The 18,757-nt window shown below is 46.1% G+C and overlaps 5 protein-coding genes across 7 annotated transcripts; 3 read left to right on the top strand and 2 right to left on the bottom strand.

Annotated features, from left to right (window-relative positions):
* The first annotated feature begins 526 nt into the window (after positions 1–526).
* Positions 527–2,350, top strand: LOC108602128 (protein takeout). The gene is made up of 4 exons (XM_017990155.2): positions 527–782; positions 1,483–1,572; positions 1,635–1,785; positions 1,842–2,350. The coding sequence occupies exons 1-4, from the start codon at positions 689–691 to the stop codon at positions 2,272–2,274; spliced, it is 768 nt and encodes a 255-aa protein (XP_017845644.2). The 5' UTR covers positions 527–688; the 3' UTR covers positions 2,275–2,350.
* A 197-nt stretch (positions 2,351–2,547) lies between these two features.
* Positions 2,548–4,195, top strand: LOC108603796 (protein phosphatase 1 regulatory subunit 21). Its single transcript, XM_017992893.2, has 5 exons — positions 2,548–2,717; positions 2,825–3,169; positions 3,229–3,408; positions 3,468–4,028; positions 4,085–4,195. The coding sequence occupies exons 1-5, from the start codon at positions 2,640–2,642 to the stop codon at positions 4,172–4,174; spliced, it is 1,254 nt and encodes a 417-aa protein (XP_017848382.1). The 5' UTR covers positions 2,548–2,639; the 3' UTR covers positions 4,175–4,195.
* A 214-nt stretch (positions 4,196–4,409) lies between these two features.
* LOC108603797 (iron-sulfur cluster assembly 2 homolog, mitochondrial) lies at positions 4,410–4,992 on the bottom strand. The gene is made up of 2 exons (XM_017992894.2): positions 4,889–4,992; positions 4,410–4,831 (listed from the first exon to the last, which is right to left on the bottom strand). Exons 1-2 carry the CDS (start codon positions 4,930–4,932, stop codon positions 4,435–4,437), a joined length of 441 nt encoding a protein of 146 aa, XP_017848383.2. The 5' UTR covers positions 4,933–4,992; the 3' UTR covers positions 4,410–4,434.
* Positions 4,993–5,011: 19 nt separating this feature from the next.
* LOC108603794 lies at positions 5,012–10,658 on the top strand. 3 transcript variants are annotated; one of them, XM_017992892.2, is made up of 5 exons: positions 5,012–5,533; positions 5,614–7,310; positions 7,365–7,488; positions 7,540–8,811; positions 8,866–10,658. In XM_017992892.2, exons 1-5 carry the CDS (start codon positions 5,417–5,419, stop codon positions 10,603–10,605), a joined length of 4,950 nt encoding a protein of 1,649 aa, XP_017848381.2. In that variant the 5' UTR covers positions 5,012–5,416; the 3' UTR covers positions 10,606–10,658. The 3 variants fall into 3 exon arrangements, with proteins under 3 accessions (XP_017848381.2, XP_017848380.2, XP_017848379.2); XM_017992891.2 differs by having other exon boundaries at positions 8,863–10,658; XM_017992890.2 differs by having other exon boundaries at positions 7,540–10,658.
* A 156-nt stretch (positions 10,659–10,814) lies between these two features.
* Positions 10,815–17,871, bottom strand: LOC108604167 (multidrug resistance-associated protein 4). Its single transcript, XM_017993500.2, has 8 exons — positions 17,729–17,871; positions 15,678–15,885; positions 15,492–15,623; positions 15,284–15,432; positions 13,332–15,172; positions 12,394–13,276; positions 11,638–12,334; positions 10,815–11,583 (listed from the first exon to the last, which is right to left on the bottom strand). The coding sequence occupies exons 2-8, from the start codon at positions 15,860–15,862 to the stop codon at positions 11,298–11,300; spliced, it is 4,173 nt and encodes a 1,390-aa protein (XP_017848989.2). The 5' UTR covers positions 15,863–15,885; positions 17,729–17,871; the 3' UTR covers positions 10,815–11,297.
* Between the last annotated feature and the right edge of the window lie 886 nt (positions 17,872–18,757).

Here is an 18,757-nt window from a genome sequence, read left to right as displayed (position 1 = left end):
GGATAGTCAAATGCTTGACTTTGCGCCCTCTTAAGCAACTCCATTGATTATTTATATTTATTATACAACAACAAAAGTGGCTTGTTTACTTTTCATCCACTAACCCATATGTAAGCCTGCCTTAAACGTTGCCGGCTTATTTAATAATATGCCAATTAGCTGTTATGACTGCATTGCAAGGTTCAATGAACCACAACGGCATACGTAAGGGCATTACAGGGTTGTTGACTTTGCCAGGCCAACGGGTGACACCTGTAGTAATAATAGTAACTGCAACTTCATATATAGATACTGCTATTGGTTATCGCTTCTGGGTTGGCCAAAAAGCGTTCAGCCGGAAAGCAAAAGTGCACTGCATTCATAGATGTACGCTTTGGCTTTTGGCTTGTTTTATGGGCCAAAGCTTAGCAGCAGCCGCAGCAGCAGCAGCAGCATATGGACTTGGTTTGAAGCTTTCTTGAGCCGAAGCTCGCTATAAAATGCGTGCGCTTGAAGCATCCCGCGAACATAACGTTGTGATAAGTCGCCGAGGCACGTGCAAAGAACCAGCAATCACTCAAAGCTGAGTCTCTCCATCGCTGGCGCTCGCTCTTTTCGCGTGTTTTCTGTCTGTGTGTGCGTCGTCGTCGTCGGTGTATTGAAGTTGAAGTTTACACAACTGGAATTTGCAATAAATTTTTGCTTCAACATGTTAAAACAGTCGGCGATTTTATTGCTGCTGCTAATCGCAGTGATTGCGCAGAAGGCGACAGCGCAAAATGTAACGTCCGCACAAGATTTGCGTAAGTAGAGTTTTGGTTTTTTTTTCGTTAACTTGGCTTTTGGCCACCAAGCTTGCGTTTATGGCCAAAACGTGATTAATATTGTTTATGACTGATTAGCTTATTTGTGTTTTTGGGGCGTTGAGCCTTGAAGGTCGCGCACTGTGTAATATTCTCTAATGGACAGCCAGGGTGACAAAGCGTAATTAAAATATTTACGCAGCGCACAGTGCGTATGCGTAATGCATGTACTCTGCACTGGCAGTGTAAGCTGTCAGAGTAGTTATGAGCTGCAAGCCGCTTTCTTATATAATCTCAACAGGTTTGCCGAGTTTCCACAAGTCAGTCAGTCAGTGGATCACTTCCGCTTGCTGCCGACACATATAATGCATAAGATATATTTACGTATCTTATGGATACATTTTGTTATGGAAAAATTGCCGTAGGTCATGACTGGCATTGTTTCGTAGATAAATAATCTGGCATGCTGACATTGAGTTCCAATGATGCATAAGCATATACACAAATATTCATAAGCTGCGAACCAGTTTATTTAATTTTTTGTCTTTTTCTGTGGCCAACGAACTCTGTTTCGAGTACTTGGGGTGCTTGTTAATTTGTTGTGCTTTATAACTGACACAATTACAAACATTGTCAGACTTCCGCATTCATTTTCAATGCCATGAGCAAATTATTTTAAGGTTTTTGTACATTTTTGCAGCCGACAACTTCCTCAAGTGCAAACGCGATGCGAACTTTGACAAATGTCTGGTGGATGCAGTAAATCAAGCCATACAGTTGCTCAAAACTGGTCAGTACATCAATATATATTCTAATTTGATGCTTTAGCTAAACTTATTTATCTGTCAACAGGCAACAAAGAATTCGGTATTCCACCATTAGAGCCGCTGTCCGTGAAGAAACTCGTTATAGATGCCGGCAATGCGCCCATCACACTTCGTCAAGCCTTGAAAAACGTCAAGGTGCACGATATGATCTCCACCAGCAAAATACAACGTTATAGGTAATTAACGCATTCTTCTCCCTAATTTAAATTCAAAGCACACATTCCTCTTGCAGAACTGACTTGGATAAGCATCTGATTATCTGTGATAGCAAAACCGATCGCATTGAAATGATTGGCGAGTACGAAATGTCTGGTCGCATTTTGTTGCTGCCCATTACTGGCCATGGCAAGTCCAACATTACTTTGGTTAATACCAAAATTGAGCATCGTTTAATTGGCGAACCCTTCGAGAAGGATGGTGTCAAGTATATGCGTCTGAAGGAATATCGCGTTGCCATGGAGCCTAAGCGTGTTTATCTGCGTTTCGAAAACCTTTTCAATGACAAGACCTTGTCGGAAGGCATGAATCGTTTCCTCAATGAGAACTGGGAGACAGTGTTCAACGAGCTTAAGGTAGGCTATGCCAAGAGCTTTGGTCTCGTCTTCCGCGAGCTCTCCAATAAAATATTTGAAAAGGTACCGTTTGACAATATATTCCTAAGTTAGTTTTGTTCGTTAAATAATTGGCTTTGTGTGTTATTTATAACTATTGTAAAATAATTAGTAAATAAACTTAAAACAGTAAACGTTGTGTAAAGCTGATTGAGATAGTTTGAATTTAAATGTTTTTGCAATTATCGACTGCTAATATGTTAGATATTTATCGAACAGTTTTCTTATGCACTTAGCTATCGCTATCGAACAGATTTTACATTCTCTTTTGTACACAAGACAAGCTTGCACTATCTCTTTCTAACTATTACTCACAACGCACTGTCATCCGCTCTGATTAAAACAAAAAAAATTGTTTAAACTTTAAACAATTAAGTCTAGGCTTGGTGTGTGTGTACGCCGTCGATGCACCTGCCTAAATGGCGGAGAAAATGGCCAGCATGGATGGAACAGTGCCGGAAGCCAAGTATCAGAAACTGGCAAGCGAATATTCAAAGGTGAGTTTGTCGACCCATGGCCAAGCAACAGTTTACGCCCCGAAAAGCGTTAATCTAATTTAATCCACATCCGCACAAATGCTACTTACACACACACTCACAACTAGCTGCGGGCTCAAGCTCAAGTGCTGAAGAAAGCGGTGATAGATGAACAGGCCAAGGAAGGGAATCTGCGAGAGCAATTACAACAGAGTGCAACCGCGCTGAGGCGCACAGAGCAAGAAGTCGATTCGCTGGGCTTTCGAAATAAGCAGCTAGAGTCACGGGTTTCACAGTTGCAGCAAGAGCTGACGGTGTACGAACAGGCGCGCAAGAAGGAGCCAAGCAGACGTGGGCTGTTGGGTGGCAGCAGGCAGGAGCCAGAGGCACCGAGCACAAATGCAGCACAGGAAGCGCTTATTTTTGAAGAGTTACAAAAGAAAATTATGGAAAATGCCCAACTGACATCATTGGTAAGCCTAAAAAAACAAAGAAAGATATATGATCATATATATTTATGTACTATCTATAGATCGATGACAAGCAACGCGACTTGGACCTGCACACGGAACGCATAGCGGCGCTGGAGCAGAAGCTAGAGAAACGCACTAGTGATCAGAATGAACTCGAAAAACGTTTGCGCAAGGAGTTGGAAACGTTGCAGCACAGAAATTGTGAATTGGAGACAAAAGTGGTCGATGCAGCTAGCATGGTGAGTCTACAGAGAACTAGTGTTTGGATATGGCTTAACTTTTGATTGATCGCTTTCAGTTGGGCAGTGAGGATGCTCTGAGCGCCACCGGCAGCGACAGCACGCCACTGCATCATATGCAACCGTCACAACACCAGCTACTTACAAATGCCGCTGCGTCGCTCTCAGCTGACGAGCGCATTGCATTGCTGGAGAAGGAGGTGGCTCACTGGCGTGCGCAGTACGAGGTGTCAAAGCTTAGCATGAACCTCAACTCAAATTCGAATAGCAATAATACGGATCTCAGCAATGCCAGCAGTGCGTGCAGTTGCAGCACTGCTGCTGCCGGCGTCACTGTCAAACCCTGCTGCCCGGACAGCAAAAGCAATCTGCGCGCACGCGACTCCATGCAAGAGGCAGCAGAGCCGCCAAGCAAAGAGCAGCTAATCTACAGCCTTTTCAGCAAAAAGTATGAGGATTTGTTGCGGCTTAAAGCGGAAGCTGAGTCACGAACGCGTTCTTTTGAGCAAGAGGTGGAACATTTGCAAATTTGCCTGGAGAATGCCTCGCAGGAACTGAAAGATAAGGACGAACAGCAGTCCAGCCTGGGCTGTGCACTACAAATGCTCGAGGAAGAACTGGTAAGCATAAAGATAAACTATAGGTGTATGGCGCCTAATCTTATCATTCTTCCCAGACCACAACACGCTTTAACTATGAGGAACAGATTAGCGTTCTCACGGAACAAGTGATTAACTTAAGCGATCAATTGGCTGCCAGCAAATGAATATATGTACGCCTCGCTTCTTTTTATTGTATATTATTGTATAAAGTAATCGGCAACAACATTATTATATAAATGTTTGTCCGCAACTGTCGTTTGGATTATCCGCTGCAAAGAGCAGTCTGCGAATGAAATATAACCATTTTTAGTCCAAGCTTTATGCCGTGTATATATGTAACTGTGCATATAAGTTTATACATGTATTTATTAAATACTTCACTAAAGTTTAAAGTTTAACAATCAACTATTAACGCAACATCTTATTACAATTTTATTGAGAACGACGAACCACAGGAGCAGCCCTGCTCTGCCAGCGGATTAGCAACCATACGAAAACCTGCTCGTATTAGTTCGCTATGATAGTCCACAGTTGACCCCGTGCAATATTCCAGTGACATTGTATCGATCACCACCTTGCCTTGCTCATCACCAAATGTCAAATCATCTGGGTTAAGTTTGCTGTCCAGATCGAATTTGTATTGAAATCCAGAGCAACCTCCGCCCTCGACGGTTACACGTAGGAACGAACCATCTTTACAAATTTCATGCAAACGTTTCAAGCAGCTGTCGCTTACGTTTAGCTTCATTTCTGCGTTGGTAACAGCAGCAGCAGCCGGCGCTGCATCTTTGCTGGCTAGACGCACTGAGCCCAAGACACTTCTGCAATGCCATGTATTTTTGATAGTATTCACTTGCTTTGCATTTGTTTGTAAGTACCTGCTAAACGAGGGCTTAGCCAGCTGACGCAATATGTAAGCCATGTTAGAGATACAAACTAAATATTTTTACTTATTTTATAATCAAAACAAAGCAACACAGCTGATTTACGATACTTATTACAGTATTGATAGCATAAGTATGTTTTGGTATTTTTCTGATGAAATTAGTGTTGTAAGCGCTCGTGCTACGGTCACACTAGGCGATAACGATTATACCATTTCGATTCAATCTAGGCACAGCGTCTAATTTTTAAAAAGTAGAAAGAAGAAAAAAATAAGCAGAAGCACGGAAAATCTTAGCAAGGAGTGAAGTTTGAAAAAATTAGGCCAAGATAAAGCTGCAATAGGCACTACAATTAACATATTGTTGATTATGAGCGACTAAGTCAATTTTTAAGCTGTATAAGTGTATTGCGTCTGCGTGTATGTTTGCTTGCTAAGGAATTTTTCTATACGTTTGGTTTTAACCAGCTTCGAAATAGTGTTCATTAAATGTTGCTTGTAAAGTATTACGTTGTAAGCTAACATGACGGAGCAGCCCTCTAGAAATGGAACCTCTAAGCGCTGTGGGCGCATCCTAAGTGAAAACGAGCGCACTCGGAAAGATCTTGAAAACGAACGTCGCATAACTCGTTTGAAACAGGTAAGACGCAATTAGAGTTTTCATTTTGACGTTTAACAAACCACTTAACTGCATGTGTGTGTGTGTGTGTGTGCGTTTAGGTGCGTGAGAAATCCAACGAATTGGCTAAGCACATACGTCAAAGCGTTGCAGCTGAGAAGGCGCGACAAATACAAAAACTAGAGAACATAAAGCAGCTTGAATTGAATACATGGCATGAGCATGTTGTGGCCAAAAAACACCAAGACTACCGCACGGCCATATTTCAAGTAGGTGACGCCCATCGCGCCGCCCAAATCGAAACGCAGCACACTAAGCAGCAGCAACAGCAACGCGCTCAGAAAATAAAAAAGTGCCGTGAAGTTGCCAATAAGAATTCACTGATGCATACAAAAGCGAGTTTGCTGCGTCAGGTAGGTGGCAGGGATCTAAATTGCGAAGGGCGCGTAACTGCAGGCACACAAACGCCTGTGGATGAGGGCAAGGAGAATCGCAGGGGCGGGGGCAACTGCAAACGCAAGCGTCATACGTGTAAAGCGAAAAAAGGAGCTTGTGCTTGCGATGAGGACAGCGATGAGGCGCTTGATATGATGTCACTGAGCATCAGCAGCAGCGAGGAGGAAGAGGAGGAGGAGGCGCTTGCAGCGGGTACAGTTGATAACAAGCTGCAAAAGACGCCACCCGTTATACTCGATGTGGACATAGGCAGCGAGGACTCGCTGGAAGCCAGCGCTCGCGATGGAATTGAAATCAATGATCGCTATATGCAAACCAATCGCAAATTTAGTCGCGTAGTGCGCGCCAATAAACCAAGCAGTCCCAAAGCAGCTGCAACTCCAACGCGTCCACGCTTTACGCAAATCTCAGACTTGGTGCGTCGCAGAGAGCAATCGCAATCACCTCCACGCAGGCAGCAATCGCAGTCGCCACAGCGTTCGCCCAGGCGCAGCCCCAACAGATCCACATCGCGTTCGCCTAGGAAAACTACAGCAGCAACACAAACATCCGTGAAGCCCACATCGCCAAATGGCTCACCAAAGCAATCCAAGGCAAGCAGTCAACGTTCAGCGCCGCTTGCAAAACAAGCCAATGCTAAAAAGACAGCGTCCAAAGTAATAGATGCTGGGCTCAAGCGCAATCCAGCGCCAGCCAAAGTGCAATCTGCTGCCAAAGTGCAATCTGCAGCTAAAGTGCAATCAACAGCCAAAGTGCAATCAGCGGCACCTGCAATTCCACAGCCGCTAATACAAGCAGCACGCTTGCCGCCAGCTCCATTTCAACAGCCGCCAGCTCCCTTTCAACAGCCGCCTATGGCCTTGATGCCTGGCTACATGCAACAGGCCATGCCGCCCATGCCGCCCATGCCTATGTACGCACCTTATGGGCCTTTTGTGATGCCGCCTTATGGCATGCCACCAATGCCGGGATATCCGCCAGCCTTTGCAGCACCACCACCGCCGCCTGCTGCGGCTGCGCCTGCCGCTGGAACTACCAGCACCACCACCACTACTAGCAATAGCGCTAGAGCTAGCAGCTCTACTTTAAATGTGCAGTCCAGTGGCTCCACTGGCACCTATGTGATGCGTCAAGCTGGCAATGGAACTGGCGCTGCTACTTCAGCTGCTGCCTCCCATGTGCAATTCTATGATCATAATAACAAATACAAGAAGAGTTATGAGGCGCCTGCAAACTCCGTGCAGCTGAATTATCATGCAGAGACGCAAATGAATGCTATGGATCATGCGCGCATTGAATCACAGCTAAGAGAGCTGCGCGAGAAGGAAATTAACAAACTGAAGTAAGCTACATTTATATTGAAATAAAATAGAGTTTTTATATATGTATTTTGTAGAAAACTCACCGATGAGCGTGGACAGAAGGCGCTGCAGCGTGAGCAAGTGCGTCGCGATTGCGCAGAGTTGACCGAGAAGCTGGATGCCATGACCCAGCAGCAGCCGCAGCTGTTGCCCAGCGATGTAAGCCTAACATTTATTAAAAGTAACATTGATTAACATTTTGTTTTTTAGGCCAACTTTGTGCCCAGTCATCGCTTTGCGGATTTGGCCACGCGACGTGAACAAAAAATGAATGAAGCTGTGGAGCAGCTGCTGCTGCGTCCCGCCATAGTTACTTGCCCCGAAGTGCCAAGCAAGCAGTCGCCTAAAAAGCTAAGCGCACGCACTCAAACCAATGCCATCAACATAGGCGAGGCGCCGCCATGCAAAGACGCTGAGGGCAACAGCACGCCCAGCTGCTGCTCCATGCTGCTGGACTATGTGGATAATCAGAGTCAGCAGCTGCGCAGCGAGCTCAAAGGCGTGCAAAACAATTCCAGCAAGTCGCTGAAGCTCAAGTGTCTGCTGCAGCGCATTGAGGCCATAAGAGCGCAGCTGCTGACGGAGCTCAAAGTGGGTGACATTGATGGCAACAATGCGCAGCGTCTTATCGAGAGCATACGCGCTGAACGTCAGTGCATCGATGTGGATCGCAATCTGGACATACGCGAGTCGGAGCTGCAGCAAAAGGAGGCGCTGCTGGAGCAGCGCGTGCGGCAGCTTTATAAGCAACAACAAAAGGTGGATGGCAAACAAAAGAAGCAGGCAGATGACAAAAAGCCTGTGGAGGTGATTATCAAAGTGCGCAGCGATGGAACTGTTAAGCAATATGTGTCCAGACAAAAGTCCACCGAGACGCTCAAGTCCAAGCCTGCTGCTGTTGCTGCAGAGCCGAGCAAAACAGCAGCAGCGCCAGCCAAGGGACGTCAAAACTCCATAGACTCCAATTCCACAAGCTATCGCGAGCTGCCAGCGGTAAGCTACAGAAATGTGCCAAATGCTGCTACAGCAGCGCCTGTGCAGCAGCAGGAGCAACTGCATCCTATGATAGCACATTATGTGCAGCGCCTGTTGGCCATGTCACGCAACTCCATAGATCAGCTGGGCGTCAGCAGCTCCGATGTGGCCACGCCACCCGACTCTATTATAAATCAGCCCACTAATCGTAGCACTAGCGTTGTACTCCAAGAAACACTTGCGGATGCAGGACGCGTGGAGCGCGTGCAGGCTTTCATACAAGATAATCATAGCTTTATCAATGAGCTGGAGCAAACGCTGCGCTCGCAGCAGCAGCAGCTGCAGCAGGATCAAGAGGCCAGCATACGCAGCTTTGATCAAATATGGCAAAAGCGTTTGACCATGAAGTCCAAGCAGCAGCAACGTCCAGTGGCTGCTGCGGCGGCAGCAGAGCAGCCTACTACAAGTCGCTCTGCTGGCAGAGCCGGTGCATCCACAACTGTCAGCGTAAGTAAGCAAAGCACTACAAAGTTTATTTCACTGCAACCAAGCCAACAGCAGCAGCAGCCAAAAAGCAGCGCCAGATCGAATGCCTCACGTGCAAGTAAAGCCAAGCCGCAGCAGCAGCAGCAGGAGCAGCAGCAACCAACTGCCAATGATGATGCCAATGAATCCAGCGAGCAATCATCAGGTCGCTTGGAGCGCTATGCGCAGCTCACCGAAAACTGCACACATCGCATAGCGGAGCTAACAGAATTGATAAGCAAAGTGCGCGAGGAGAAGCAGCGTCTGGTGGAGGTAACTCTCACCTCGGCCAGCGAGGGTGAGCGTCACTCCACAGAGTATTTGGAGCTGCCGCCTGCTGCACTGCAAGCTTCGCCTGCACGTAGTCACAACTCCTCGCCTTCGGAGGCTTTGCCGCTGCAGAAGCACAAGCCCACTGGCTTTAGTCACGACAGCGGCATTGCTGATTCCAGACCGCTGACTGCTTTGGGTCAGGAGCTGCCCGAGCCAGAGCTGCAGCCGCTATCGCTGCCTTCCAGCACACAGCGACGCACCAAAGCGCCGCCTGCCACCATCCGACGCTACAGTCCACAGCTGGCAGCAGAGGAGCTGGCACATGAGCTGTCCACCATTACGGAAGTGGAAACTCCAGCGCAGTCGCAGGCGCTGCAAGCTATGGCTGCAGCAGTGGCAGCGCCCCAGGCTGTGGCGCCTTTTCCCAGCTTTGAGCAATATGCGCAGGAGCTGCAGCTGGATCTGTCGCGTCTGAATGCAGATCAGAGCATGCGGCTGCAGCATGAGTTCCATTACCTTATCAATGCCATCAAGAATCGTGGACGCACCATGGATTATCGTGAATTCCCAAGCATTAATGCCTATCTACATGACATGACCACAATGACAACAACAACAACGCATATACAACTGCAGGAGCAGCAGCAGCAGGACCAGAATGAAAGCGCACAGCCGCATTTCCAGCTGCCGAACATCAGTGTGCGTGAGTTTCCCAGTCGACGCGAGTATATGCAGCAGCTGCTGGCGCAGGAGCCGCCCGAGCAGCGCGAACTCATCGATACGGCTAGTCTGGAGCATGACTCTAGCGATTCACTGAATGTGGAGGCAGAGCTGCGTGAGCGGGGCATACTCAAGAGCAGCTTCCGACGTGGGCCGCATGTGCTGGAGGATTACGAGCTGGACGTGGCCAGCAGCACGCGCCGCGAGAGCGCAGCTACAGCTGCTACCAGAGCGCCCGAGGAGAGCGGCATTGAGCACTGGCCCATGCCGGACAGCAGCAGCGACTCTGCTGGCTCACACAAACGTCGCGCTGGCGGAGCACAGCCTACAGATGCAGCTCAGGATGCCAGCCAGCTAGGACGTTCGCTTAACTTGCGTGAATTTCTTACTAAGGAGCTGCTCAAGCAGCGTGGACACAGCGATCAGAGCAACGATAGCAGCTTGGACAGCCCAAATGATTCGCTTAAGAGCCACTTTTTGCGCTCAGTCATCGATTCACTGTCACCCTCCAGCTCAAACCATACGCCTGGTGCTGGCCATGGCACCAATGCCACCAACGATAGACAAAAGACCTCCACGCCCATGGGCTCCTTCATTACCGGTCCCGAGCGCACTGGTTCGCTTAACAGCACTGACTCCCAGCTGTTCTCCGTTGCCAGTCGCATTTCCGCCGTGCACTATCCGGATGGCTCACCACCCGTACCCTATGAACTGACCTCATCGGGCAGCAAAGTCAAATCAACACGCAACACGCCAAAGATTGCCACACGTAATGTTAAATAAATTACCATCAAATTCCCAATTATATTTTGTTTGCCTCAAAAAAGAAAGAAGTCAACGCAATTTGTTTTTTAACATGAAATTTATTCATACCATGTTTTATACATATATATATATATTTAATAAACAATGTAATTATTTTTTAAAAATAGTACAGTTTGTAAATTTCTAATTTCTCAAGTACAAAAAGGTTCACATTGATTGATTGATTGTTATTTGTTCTGCTCTGCTGAACCAGTATATATAGAGTTATATGTTTTATATAAAATATATACTAATACTAATGCATGTGTCAAGCACCGTTGCTTTTAAGTTTATAATAGTATTTTGTAAATACAAAGTTCAAACCCTGTTTACCGTTTTAACAATTTTTAAGTACGTGCTAGCAAAGATTATAGAACAAAAATCAAAACAAATTCTATAAACTCTGCACTAAGTACTAAGCAATGTTTGAACTTATATTTAGCCAAGGCTAATTAGTTTATATATCTTGTATATAAGGCAGTATTATATAGGCATGTTGAGTTGCAGAAACAAACGAAAGAAGAAGAACAATAATAATGACAGCTGACAGGACTTATATGCGAGTCTTAAAAAACTAAACAATGATTTATGTGTTGCTGTTTTTTTTTGGTACGTCTTTTCAAGTATTCCTGATTCCTTTGTGATCCAAACTCAAACATTTGTAATTCATTTTAGGCACCACGCTGCTCCTCGCTGAGTTGTTGCATACGCTTGAACGAATCGCTGGCGACTTTCTTGAGTGCATCCGCCTCGCCGCCTGTAGCTTCAACCATTTGCCTAAGCACGCCCTGAGATTTCTTCAACAGCAAATGCGGCACATCGTACTCCACAGCATTGCCCGCATCCATAACAATAATGCGATCCGAATCCATCACTGTATGCAAACGATGGGCCACAGTCAAGACTGTGCACTGCTGGAACTTGACGCGTATGGTGCGCTGGATCAGCGCATCGGTTCTAAGATGTCAAAGCGTTAATAACAATGAAAAGTGACTCGCTTTGGCTACTTACTGTGGATCCACATTGGCGGTGGCTTCGTCCAGCACCAGCACCTTGTTGTTGCGCAGTATTGCGCGTGCCAGGCAAAGCAACTGACGCTGTCCCACGCTAAAGTTGCTGCCACGTTCGGTGACCATAAAGTCCAGACCATTTATAGCAGTGCGCAGCTCCACTGCCTCCAAGGCGCGCCAGAGTTCAGCGTCACTATATGCCTCAAAGGGATCCAGGTTATAGCGTATGCTAGCGGAGAACAGCACCGGATCTTGTGGAATTATGGAAATGCGCGTGCGCAGCGTCTCTAGCGAAATGCTGCCCGTTTCAATGTCATCGATATAGATGCCACCATCAATGTACGCCAAGCGGAAAAGTGCGCCTATGAGTGAGGATTTGCCAGCGCCAGTGCGTCCCACAATGCCCACCTTCCAGCCAGGTTCGATGGTCAAGTTCAAATGCTTAAGCACAGCTGAGCCATTGGGATCATAGCGACAGCTCATGTCGCGGAACTCAACCTCGCCACGTGGTGGCCACTGCTGCGAGGGCTCCTTGCCTTGAACTCTTGGCTCCTGCTCCAGCTCGGTGTACTGCAGCACGCGCTCCACGCTGGTCATTTGCTGCAGCGATTCGCAAACCTGACGCACGCCATACTGCACCATGCCCGTTAAGATCATAGCCTGCGAAATGGCCAAGCCCACATTGCCGCTGTAGGTGGCTGCAAGTCAAGGCAAAGTAAGTTAACAAATTATTGATTTATATATAAACTCAACTTACTTTCATTGGTAACAATAAAGCTAAAGGTAACAGCGCTGAGGAAACCGCAGCTGACTATGTCCAGCCATAGACCCAATGCTGTATTGGCTGCCATGGTGAGCTGCCAGACGCTGCTGTGCACATCCTGCAACAGATCAAACTCCTTGGCTACGACATCCTGCATATTGCGCGAGCGTATAATAGACAAACCCGTTAAGGAGGAGCTCAAATGCGAAAACACTGGACTGCGGCAAATGCCCTCCAAGCGCTTCAGATCCTGCGAGGGACGCAGATACAGCTTAAGTATGAGCATATCGATGATAGCAACAATGGTCATGGCAGCGATGAGCACAGGATTCACCACAGCTATAACAATCAATATGCCAAACATAACCAAAGCAATTTGTATAAAGTCCATCATAGCACGTGGCAGCAGCTCATCAATGGCGCCCATATCCTTGGAGAAACGATTGAGAATGCGTCCCGAGGGATTCGTATCAAAGAAGCGCATGGTGGCATTCAAAATGCAGCGGAACATGCGATCATGCAACACCTTGGAGGCATGCATGCAAACCTTGAAGAACAGAAAGCCACGAAAGACGGTCATGATGACGACGCCGATGATGAGGGCGCCATAGATGTACATGCACTCATAGGTGGTGAAGCTAGTGTCGGCGCCTTGGCTGCGCATATGCTCCTGCTGCGTCCAAATGCTGGAGAAGTAATCGGAGCTGCTGCAAACCACTTGGGAGAGCAACATGACGCACACCATAAAGCTGAAGCTCAAGAAGGTGCTGCCGGCATGGAAGTATTCGTACCAAACACGCGCCGAGATGCCGCCCGAAGCTTGCGCCTCTGCCATTTCTTCTTCATCCTCTGCATCCGCCAGATCGCTGTTGGTGAACTGCAAGTCAACATTAGCCAAAGTGAACTTTACTATGTAGCTCATGTTAACTTACCGACTTGCTGCCATGTGTGGAGCCACTTTGCTTGCGAAGCGGCAAATAACCATCGCGCACGCCATCTATATAGGGTATATCATCGTCATCCTCCATGTCGTGCTCGCTTAGCGTGGTAATAGACGAAGCGTGCAAATCACTGCTGTTGCCTGTTAACTCCGCCTCCTTGGGACGCTCCAGCAGTTTGGCAAAGTCCAGTTCGCTGTTCAGCAGCTCCTGATAGGTGCCCTGCCTTAAGATGCGTCCCTGATCCACAATAACAATCCAATCTGCCTCGCTCAGAAAGTGCACCTGATGTGTAACCAGCACGCGTGTGGCCTTTAGTTGCGCTAGACGACCACGTGGACCAATAACCTCATCGAATAAATGTCTGCCCACATGCGCATCGACCGCACTCAGCGGATCATCCAGCAAATAAATGGAGGCGGGCTTGTAAACAGCGCGTGCCAAGCTAATGCGCGCGCGCTGGCCACCAGAGAGTGAAGCACCACGCTCACCCACCACCGTCTTGTCGCCATTGCTTAGCTGCTGGAAATCCGTGCTCAGTGCACAGCATTTGGTGACCTCATGGTAACGTTTGCGCTCGTACTGCTCGCCAAACAGAATATTGTTGCGCACTGTGCCGGTGAAGAGCCAAGGCTCCTGGCTAGCATATGAAAGTTCGCCTTGGATAACAACGCCGCCTTCAATGATGGGCAGTTCGCCTAGCAACAGCTGCAGCAGCGAGCTCTTGCCAGCGCCCACAGGCCCAATAACCGCGCAGAGTTGTCCCTTTTCGATTTGCAGATTAAACGACTGCAGCGTGCGTTGTGGTTGCTCCTTCAGCCAGCTGGCCTGAATGTCCTTCAGATTAACAGCGCGCGTATCGCCATCGAACTGCTGACGCTTGTGCGTTAAGCCCTGCACCTTCTCATCGCGCGCCTCCAGCTGCAAAAAGGCCTGAATGCGACGCAGTGAAACCAAAGCCTCGGCGCCGAAAGTGACCGCCAGTGGATACCAAATGGCTGCCACCAACTGTAGTATATTGTAGTAGCTGGCGGCGGAGAACACAAAGTCTGCGGTGATGCTTTGACCCAGCAGCGCAGCTGCGGCTAGCGTTATATACAGTGTAGAACGCTCGGTGAACACCATGGTGCTTAGATAGAAACCACGCAGATAGGAAGCATAGCGAATCTGTTGAATCTCGCAGCGACGCGCCTCAGCGACAACTGCCTGAAAGGGTTTCTCCCAGGCGTACATCTTGATCACCTGTATGCCCTGGACCAGTTCATTCATAATGCCCACGCGCGCATCTGTGCGCTCCGCAATGCGCATGCGAAGCTTCGAAGTCAATTTACTCAGCGCCGACTGCAGCGGCACAGTCTTCAGCAGCAGTCCAATGACGCCCACCAGGGCAGGAATGCCTATGCGCAGCCATATCAAATAACAGGTAAGCACAGCCTGCAGTGGCATAATCCAAATCCAGTGCATAAATATGAAACCATAATCCAAGCGATTTACATCATTCGACAGCAAATTGATCAAATAACCAGCTGGTGTCTGTCCAGCTGTCTTCATGGAAAGGCGCAATGTTTTGCGATAGATCAGCGAGCAGCAGGCAATGCGCATGCGTGCGCCCATCAGACGCTGACGCAAGTCCACATGGTGAATCAGAAAGCAGCCCAAGGCAGTAGCACCCACCAGCACTGTGGCCAGACAATACACATCCTGCCAAATATATTGCGCCGCTTGCTCCAAAGCATTCGTAGCTGTTATATTAGATGGCGCCATGGGCAGCGGTTCGTAGCCATTGACGTGCTGCTTGTGCGGATCGGAGTTGTCCAAGGCATTGGGTGAGTTGGCTATAGAAAGAAAGAATTGATTAATAATAAACATAGTTTCAGTTTGAAATTAGTTGGATTTCATATCAGTCGCAGGTTCTGGGCTCTACTTTTTCGTACTATCTGTCTTACCATTGCCTGTTGCTGAGTCTAACGAGGCCACAGCACGTGCAGTTCGATTGAGTATATCGCCAACAGTATCTAGAGTTGTTGTCACTGGAGCTTGTTGCATGCGCTGGAACTGCAGCAAGAGCTGGGCTAATACGGCGGGTATTAAGGTTCTGTCATAGGCAACAAATGCTTTAATCAATTACATTTTGTTATCAATTTCAAAGCTTACTTGATCAGTATATAAATTATAGAGATAATGCCATTCACTATGGTGGGACCCAAAAAGCAACGAAAGAGCGCATTGCGTAGTCGCGGCTTCTTGGACTTGTGATTAGCGCGTATAACTTCATTTTGCCACTCACTGCAATTAAATGTTGCTCTAAAAATTGTATATAGCTTTCAATTGTTAACTCACTCCTCCAAGCGATCACCCAATTCCTCGGAATGATCATCCGCTATGCATTCCGTTAGATCTTCTGTGGTTAGTCCATGCCTCGAGCCCTTATACAGCAATGGCAGCGACCAGGCGAACAGCAATTGTGACAATAGATTGGCTCGTGCACGTGGATTTTTACGTTCCGGCTTGGCGCTGCTGTCCATTATGTCATGGGAGCGCGTCCAAACTGCAATAAAAAAACCCAAATAAAAAGTCATATATAGTACACTATACTACAGCCCAGTACGACTGATAAGATCAAGCCAAAGCGCACGTCGCACGTAGAATTAATCTTTGCCGGCAGCGCAGACTGAATTGAAATCACAAGTAATAAGCATGATGACTCTCCTGTTCCTTATCGTGTCCAATGTCTGGCCTTGAACTCGATTCTAAGCGCAGTATATATTGCTATTGGGAAACTACAATTGTAATATAAGACTTTAGTCTGTTTGCCAGCTTTATCTTTATGCTTTGCATATAAAACAGTTGTTTAGCTATTAAGTTACATAAATAATGTTTATTTGGCTAATAGTAAAAGTTTATTTATTTAGCAGGGGCGTATATAGTGCAATATAATCGTTGCTTATACAGGCTGCATAGATATGTGCATATAGCCATATCGGTCGTTCACTCGATTTCTTGCTTACGTTCACGTATTTGGTCAATAGACTGTAACTGATAAGCGCTGACAACTTGGGTGCTCTAAATCAAATTGCAGTCAAGACAGTGCTCATTTTCAAATAAACATTATCATAATGCTAATTAATTATTGTCACACACAAACGTAATGTCTGCAAAGATAACCTAATTGAAATTTCTATAATTTTTCTCACAGTTTTTTGAACCGAAAGCTGCTAAAACCTGTTGGCATTTAAATAAAGAAGCGTCTCAACTTTTGTAATGTCTCAGCATTCAATTGAAATTTCAATTGTACACACATTGAATGCAATTCGATTGTCTTGAGCATAAGGGGGAGGGAATTCCTCAATTTATTTAAATTGAAATTTGTCAGGCGTATCAATTAAGCACACACAGTGGGTGTATCTAAGTATGCGTACTTTAAAAGAAAGTGAAGCAACAAGTTTAACCTTGAAAATGCAAATTTGTTACAATTTAAAATTGACAATTTATATATATAAAAAGCGCTTATTAATAAATTATCTGAATTTGCAGTCAAGCAAGCAAATACAACGCATTAACAGTCAGTGATTAAAAAGTAAAAATTGTCAAATATTAAACAAAAGCTTTTAGTTGCTATCTCGCTCTCGCTGCTGCTGCTGCGTCTCGATAGCAACAGTTGCCGCTGTGTTGCAACTGACTAAGCATTGAATATATATCAACAATTTTTTAACAAAGCCCACAAAATTATATTCATGCCGACATTCATTATAGAAAAAAAATAAACGCAATCTACACATAGACGCTATTTACATATCAAGTGTGATTAGTTGCTCGTATAAATAAAAGCACTTGCAATGTACTTTTTATATATTTATTGCTAACCGGCAATCTTATTGCATTCTTCAACACATACACACACACCGATATTTAATCAAACAAACATTATCGGGCAATTATCAAAAGTTGTGCATGTGTTGTGAGCTAACAAACCGGGTTAGACTATGCGCTCCTTGGCCAGGGGTTTATTTTGCTGCAGCGCTGCGAGGGTTTCCAGCTGGCAGCCGGCACTTAAATTTTTGACTACACGCTTGTTAAGGCCTTCAGTTATGGTGGTTGTTGCAGCAACAAAATATACATACTTGGCATATGCCAAGATAATGCAAAATGTCTATGTCCACATTCAAATAAAAAGAAGCTGATGTGAACAAGCCTTGCAAATTATTATGCAGAGTTAATGACGTAAAGTCGCAGCTGAGCACAAAAGCAAAGAATTAAGTATCGAGTAGCAGCCATATGCATGTGTGTGTGTGCGTGTTTGCCTATAGGGCTATCGAAAAATTACTTAATTAATTGCCTATTGTCTTATCAATATAACCACTCAGATTTGTTAGCTACATTGATTCGTTTACTTTTTGTTTTGCTACAGTTGCGCTTCCTCTTCTTTATTTCTTCCGAACCACTTGAAGCTTTCTTCGCTGCTGTAACACGTGCACTTTACACCGAGAACACAACCGACAAGTTTCACAACCAAAAACAAACTGAAAATGAAAAAAGTTCTCACAGCCCACAGTCAAAAAGCAACGGCACTGCGCGCAAGTGAATGAAATCTACACAGCCCCAAAGAGCGCGAGAGCGCGCGCTCCACGAAAATGTGGATGCTAAGCGGGCGGCATGATAGGCAGAAAATCATAACGCATTAACCGTTTGCTGCGCTTTAATGCAAAAGCATATGCAAACATTGTGCTTTTGTTTTAAGTCACAAAAAATGCAAATTAATAATTTATTGATTAAAATAAAATAAAACAGAAATGCATTTATGATATTATAAGTTTTTCATAAGCAAAGCAAACACTGTGCAAAGCCCCACTGTGCACTGCAGGCAGAGCAAGGCTTAACTTAAGTTAGCAGCGCAAACAAAGAGAGCAAAAGCTTAACTCTCTGTGCTGCTCTCATGGATAACGGTGTGTTTGCAGTTCTAGAGAGCATTACAAAATTCACTTATTTATGCAAAATTAAAAATGTACTTATGAAATTGAAATGGAAAACATTTAAAAATGTATAGAAAATTCGAGAATACTTCTACACCCCCTTTACTGCATCCTGACTACGCCCATGAGCGCCACTTGCCCATGCTGATCGATTGCAAACATACATTGAATGGAATCTTCGACATGGAACAAGAATACGTAAAGCGCTTGCAAATTACTGTACACTCAGCAAATATATACAACATGATTGGGACTGGATTTTGGTTTATTTAACATAAATTGAGCACATACATTGGAAGAATACATTGATATTGAAACTGATTCGGACACTAAACGCAGGTAGTTGCTGTTTCTTGTCTTGCGCTCGATCTTGTCGCACCATGCTGTCTTCGCATGAGTAATTCGAGTCGAGCAGCGTTGGTTATAAGGCATGCACAGTCGGCATGCCGA

The sequence above is a fragment of the Drosophila busckii genome, chromosome 3R (genome assembly GCF_011750605.1).
Source record: "Drosophila busckii strain San Diego stock center, stock number 13000-0081.31 chromosome 3R, ASM1175060v1, whole genome shotgun sequence".
Taxonomy (NCBI): Eukaryota; Metazoa; Arthropoda; class Insecta; order Diptera; family Drosophilidae; genus Drosophila; species Drosophila busckii.
Note: the sequence above shows the minus strand (reverse complement) of the source record. Positions and strands in the feature narration are given on the sequence as shown.

Bases quoted from the DNA above. Each gene is read 5' to 3' on its own strand.
- LOC108602128 (XM_017990155.2), top strand. From the start codon at position 689: ATGTTAAAACAGTCGGCGATTTTATTGCTGCTGCTAATCGCAGTGATT. The intron at 783-1,482 runs GTAAGTAGAGTT...ACATTTTTGCAG, and splicing joins AACGTCCGCACAAGATTTGC to CCGACAACTTCCTCAAGTGC. The intron at 1,573-1,634 runs GTCAGTACATCA...ATCTGTCAACAG, and splicing joins CATACAGTTGCTCAAAACTG to GCAACAAAGAATTCGGTATT.
- LOC108603796 (XM_017992893.2), top strand. From the start codon at position 2,640: ATGGCGGAGAAAATGGCCAGCATGGATGGAACAGTGCCGGAAGCCAAG. The intron at 3,170-3,228 runs GTAAGCCTAAAA...TACTATCTATAG, and splicing joins ATGCCCAACTGACATCATTG to ATCGATGACAAGCAACGCGA. The intron at 3,409-3,467 runs GTGAGTCTACAG...GATCGCTTTCAG, and splicing joins TGGTCGATGCAGCTAGCATG to TTGGGCAGTGAGGATGCTCT.
- LOC108603794 (XM_017992890.2), top strand. From the start codon at position 5,417: ATGACGGAGCAGCCCTCTAGAAATGGAACCTCTAAGCGCTGTGGGCGC. The intron at 7,311-7,364 runs GTAAGCTACATT...TGTATTTTGTAG, and splicing joins AAGGAAATTAACAAACTGAA to AAAACTCACCGATGAGCGTG. The intron at 7,489-7,539 runs GTAAGCCTAACA...TTTGTTTTTTAG, and splicing joins CGCAGCTGTTGCCCAGCGAT to GCCAACTTTGTGCCCAGTCA.
- LOC108604167 (XM_017993500.2), bottom strand. From the start codon at position 15,862: ATGGACAGCAGCGCCAAGCCGGAACGTAAAAATCCACGTGCACGAGCC. The intron at 13,277-13,331 runs GTAAGTTAACAT...GTTGACTTGCAG, and splicing joins CCACACATGGCAGCAAGTCG to TTCACCAACAGCGATCTGGC. The intron at 11,584-11,637 runs GTAAGTAGCCAA...TTGACATCTTAG, and splicing joins ACCGCCAATGTGGATCCACA to AACCGATGCGCTGATCCAGC.
- LOC108603797 (XM_017992894.2), bottom strand. From the start codon at position 4,932: ATGGCTTACATATTGCGTCAGCTGGCTAAGCCCTCGTTTAGCAG. The intron at 4,832-4,888 runs GTACTTACAAAC...ATGGCATTGCAG, and splicing joins GCTAAGCCCTCGTTTAGCAG to AAGTGTCTTGGGCTCAGTGC.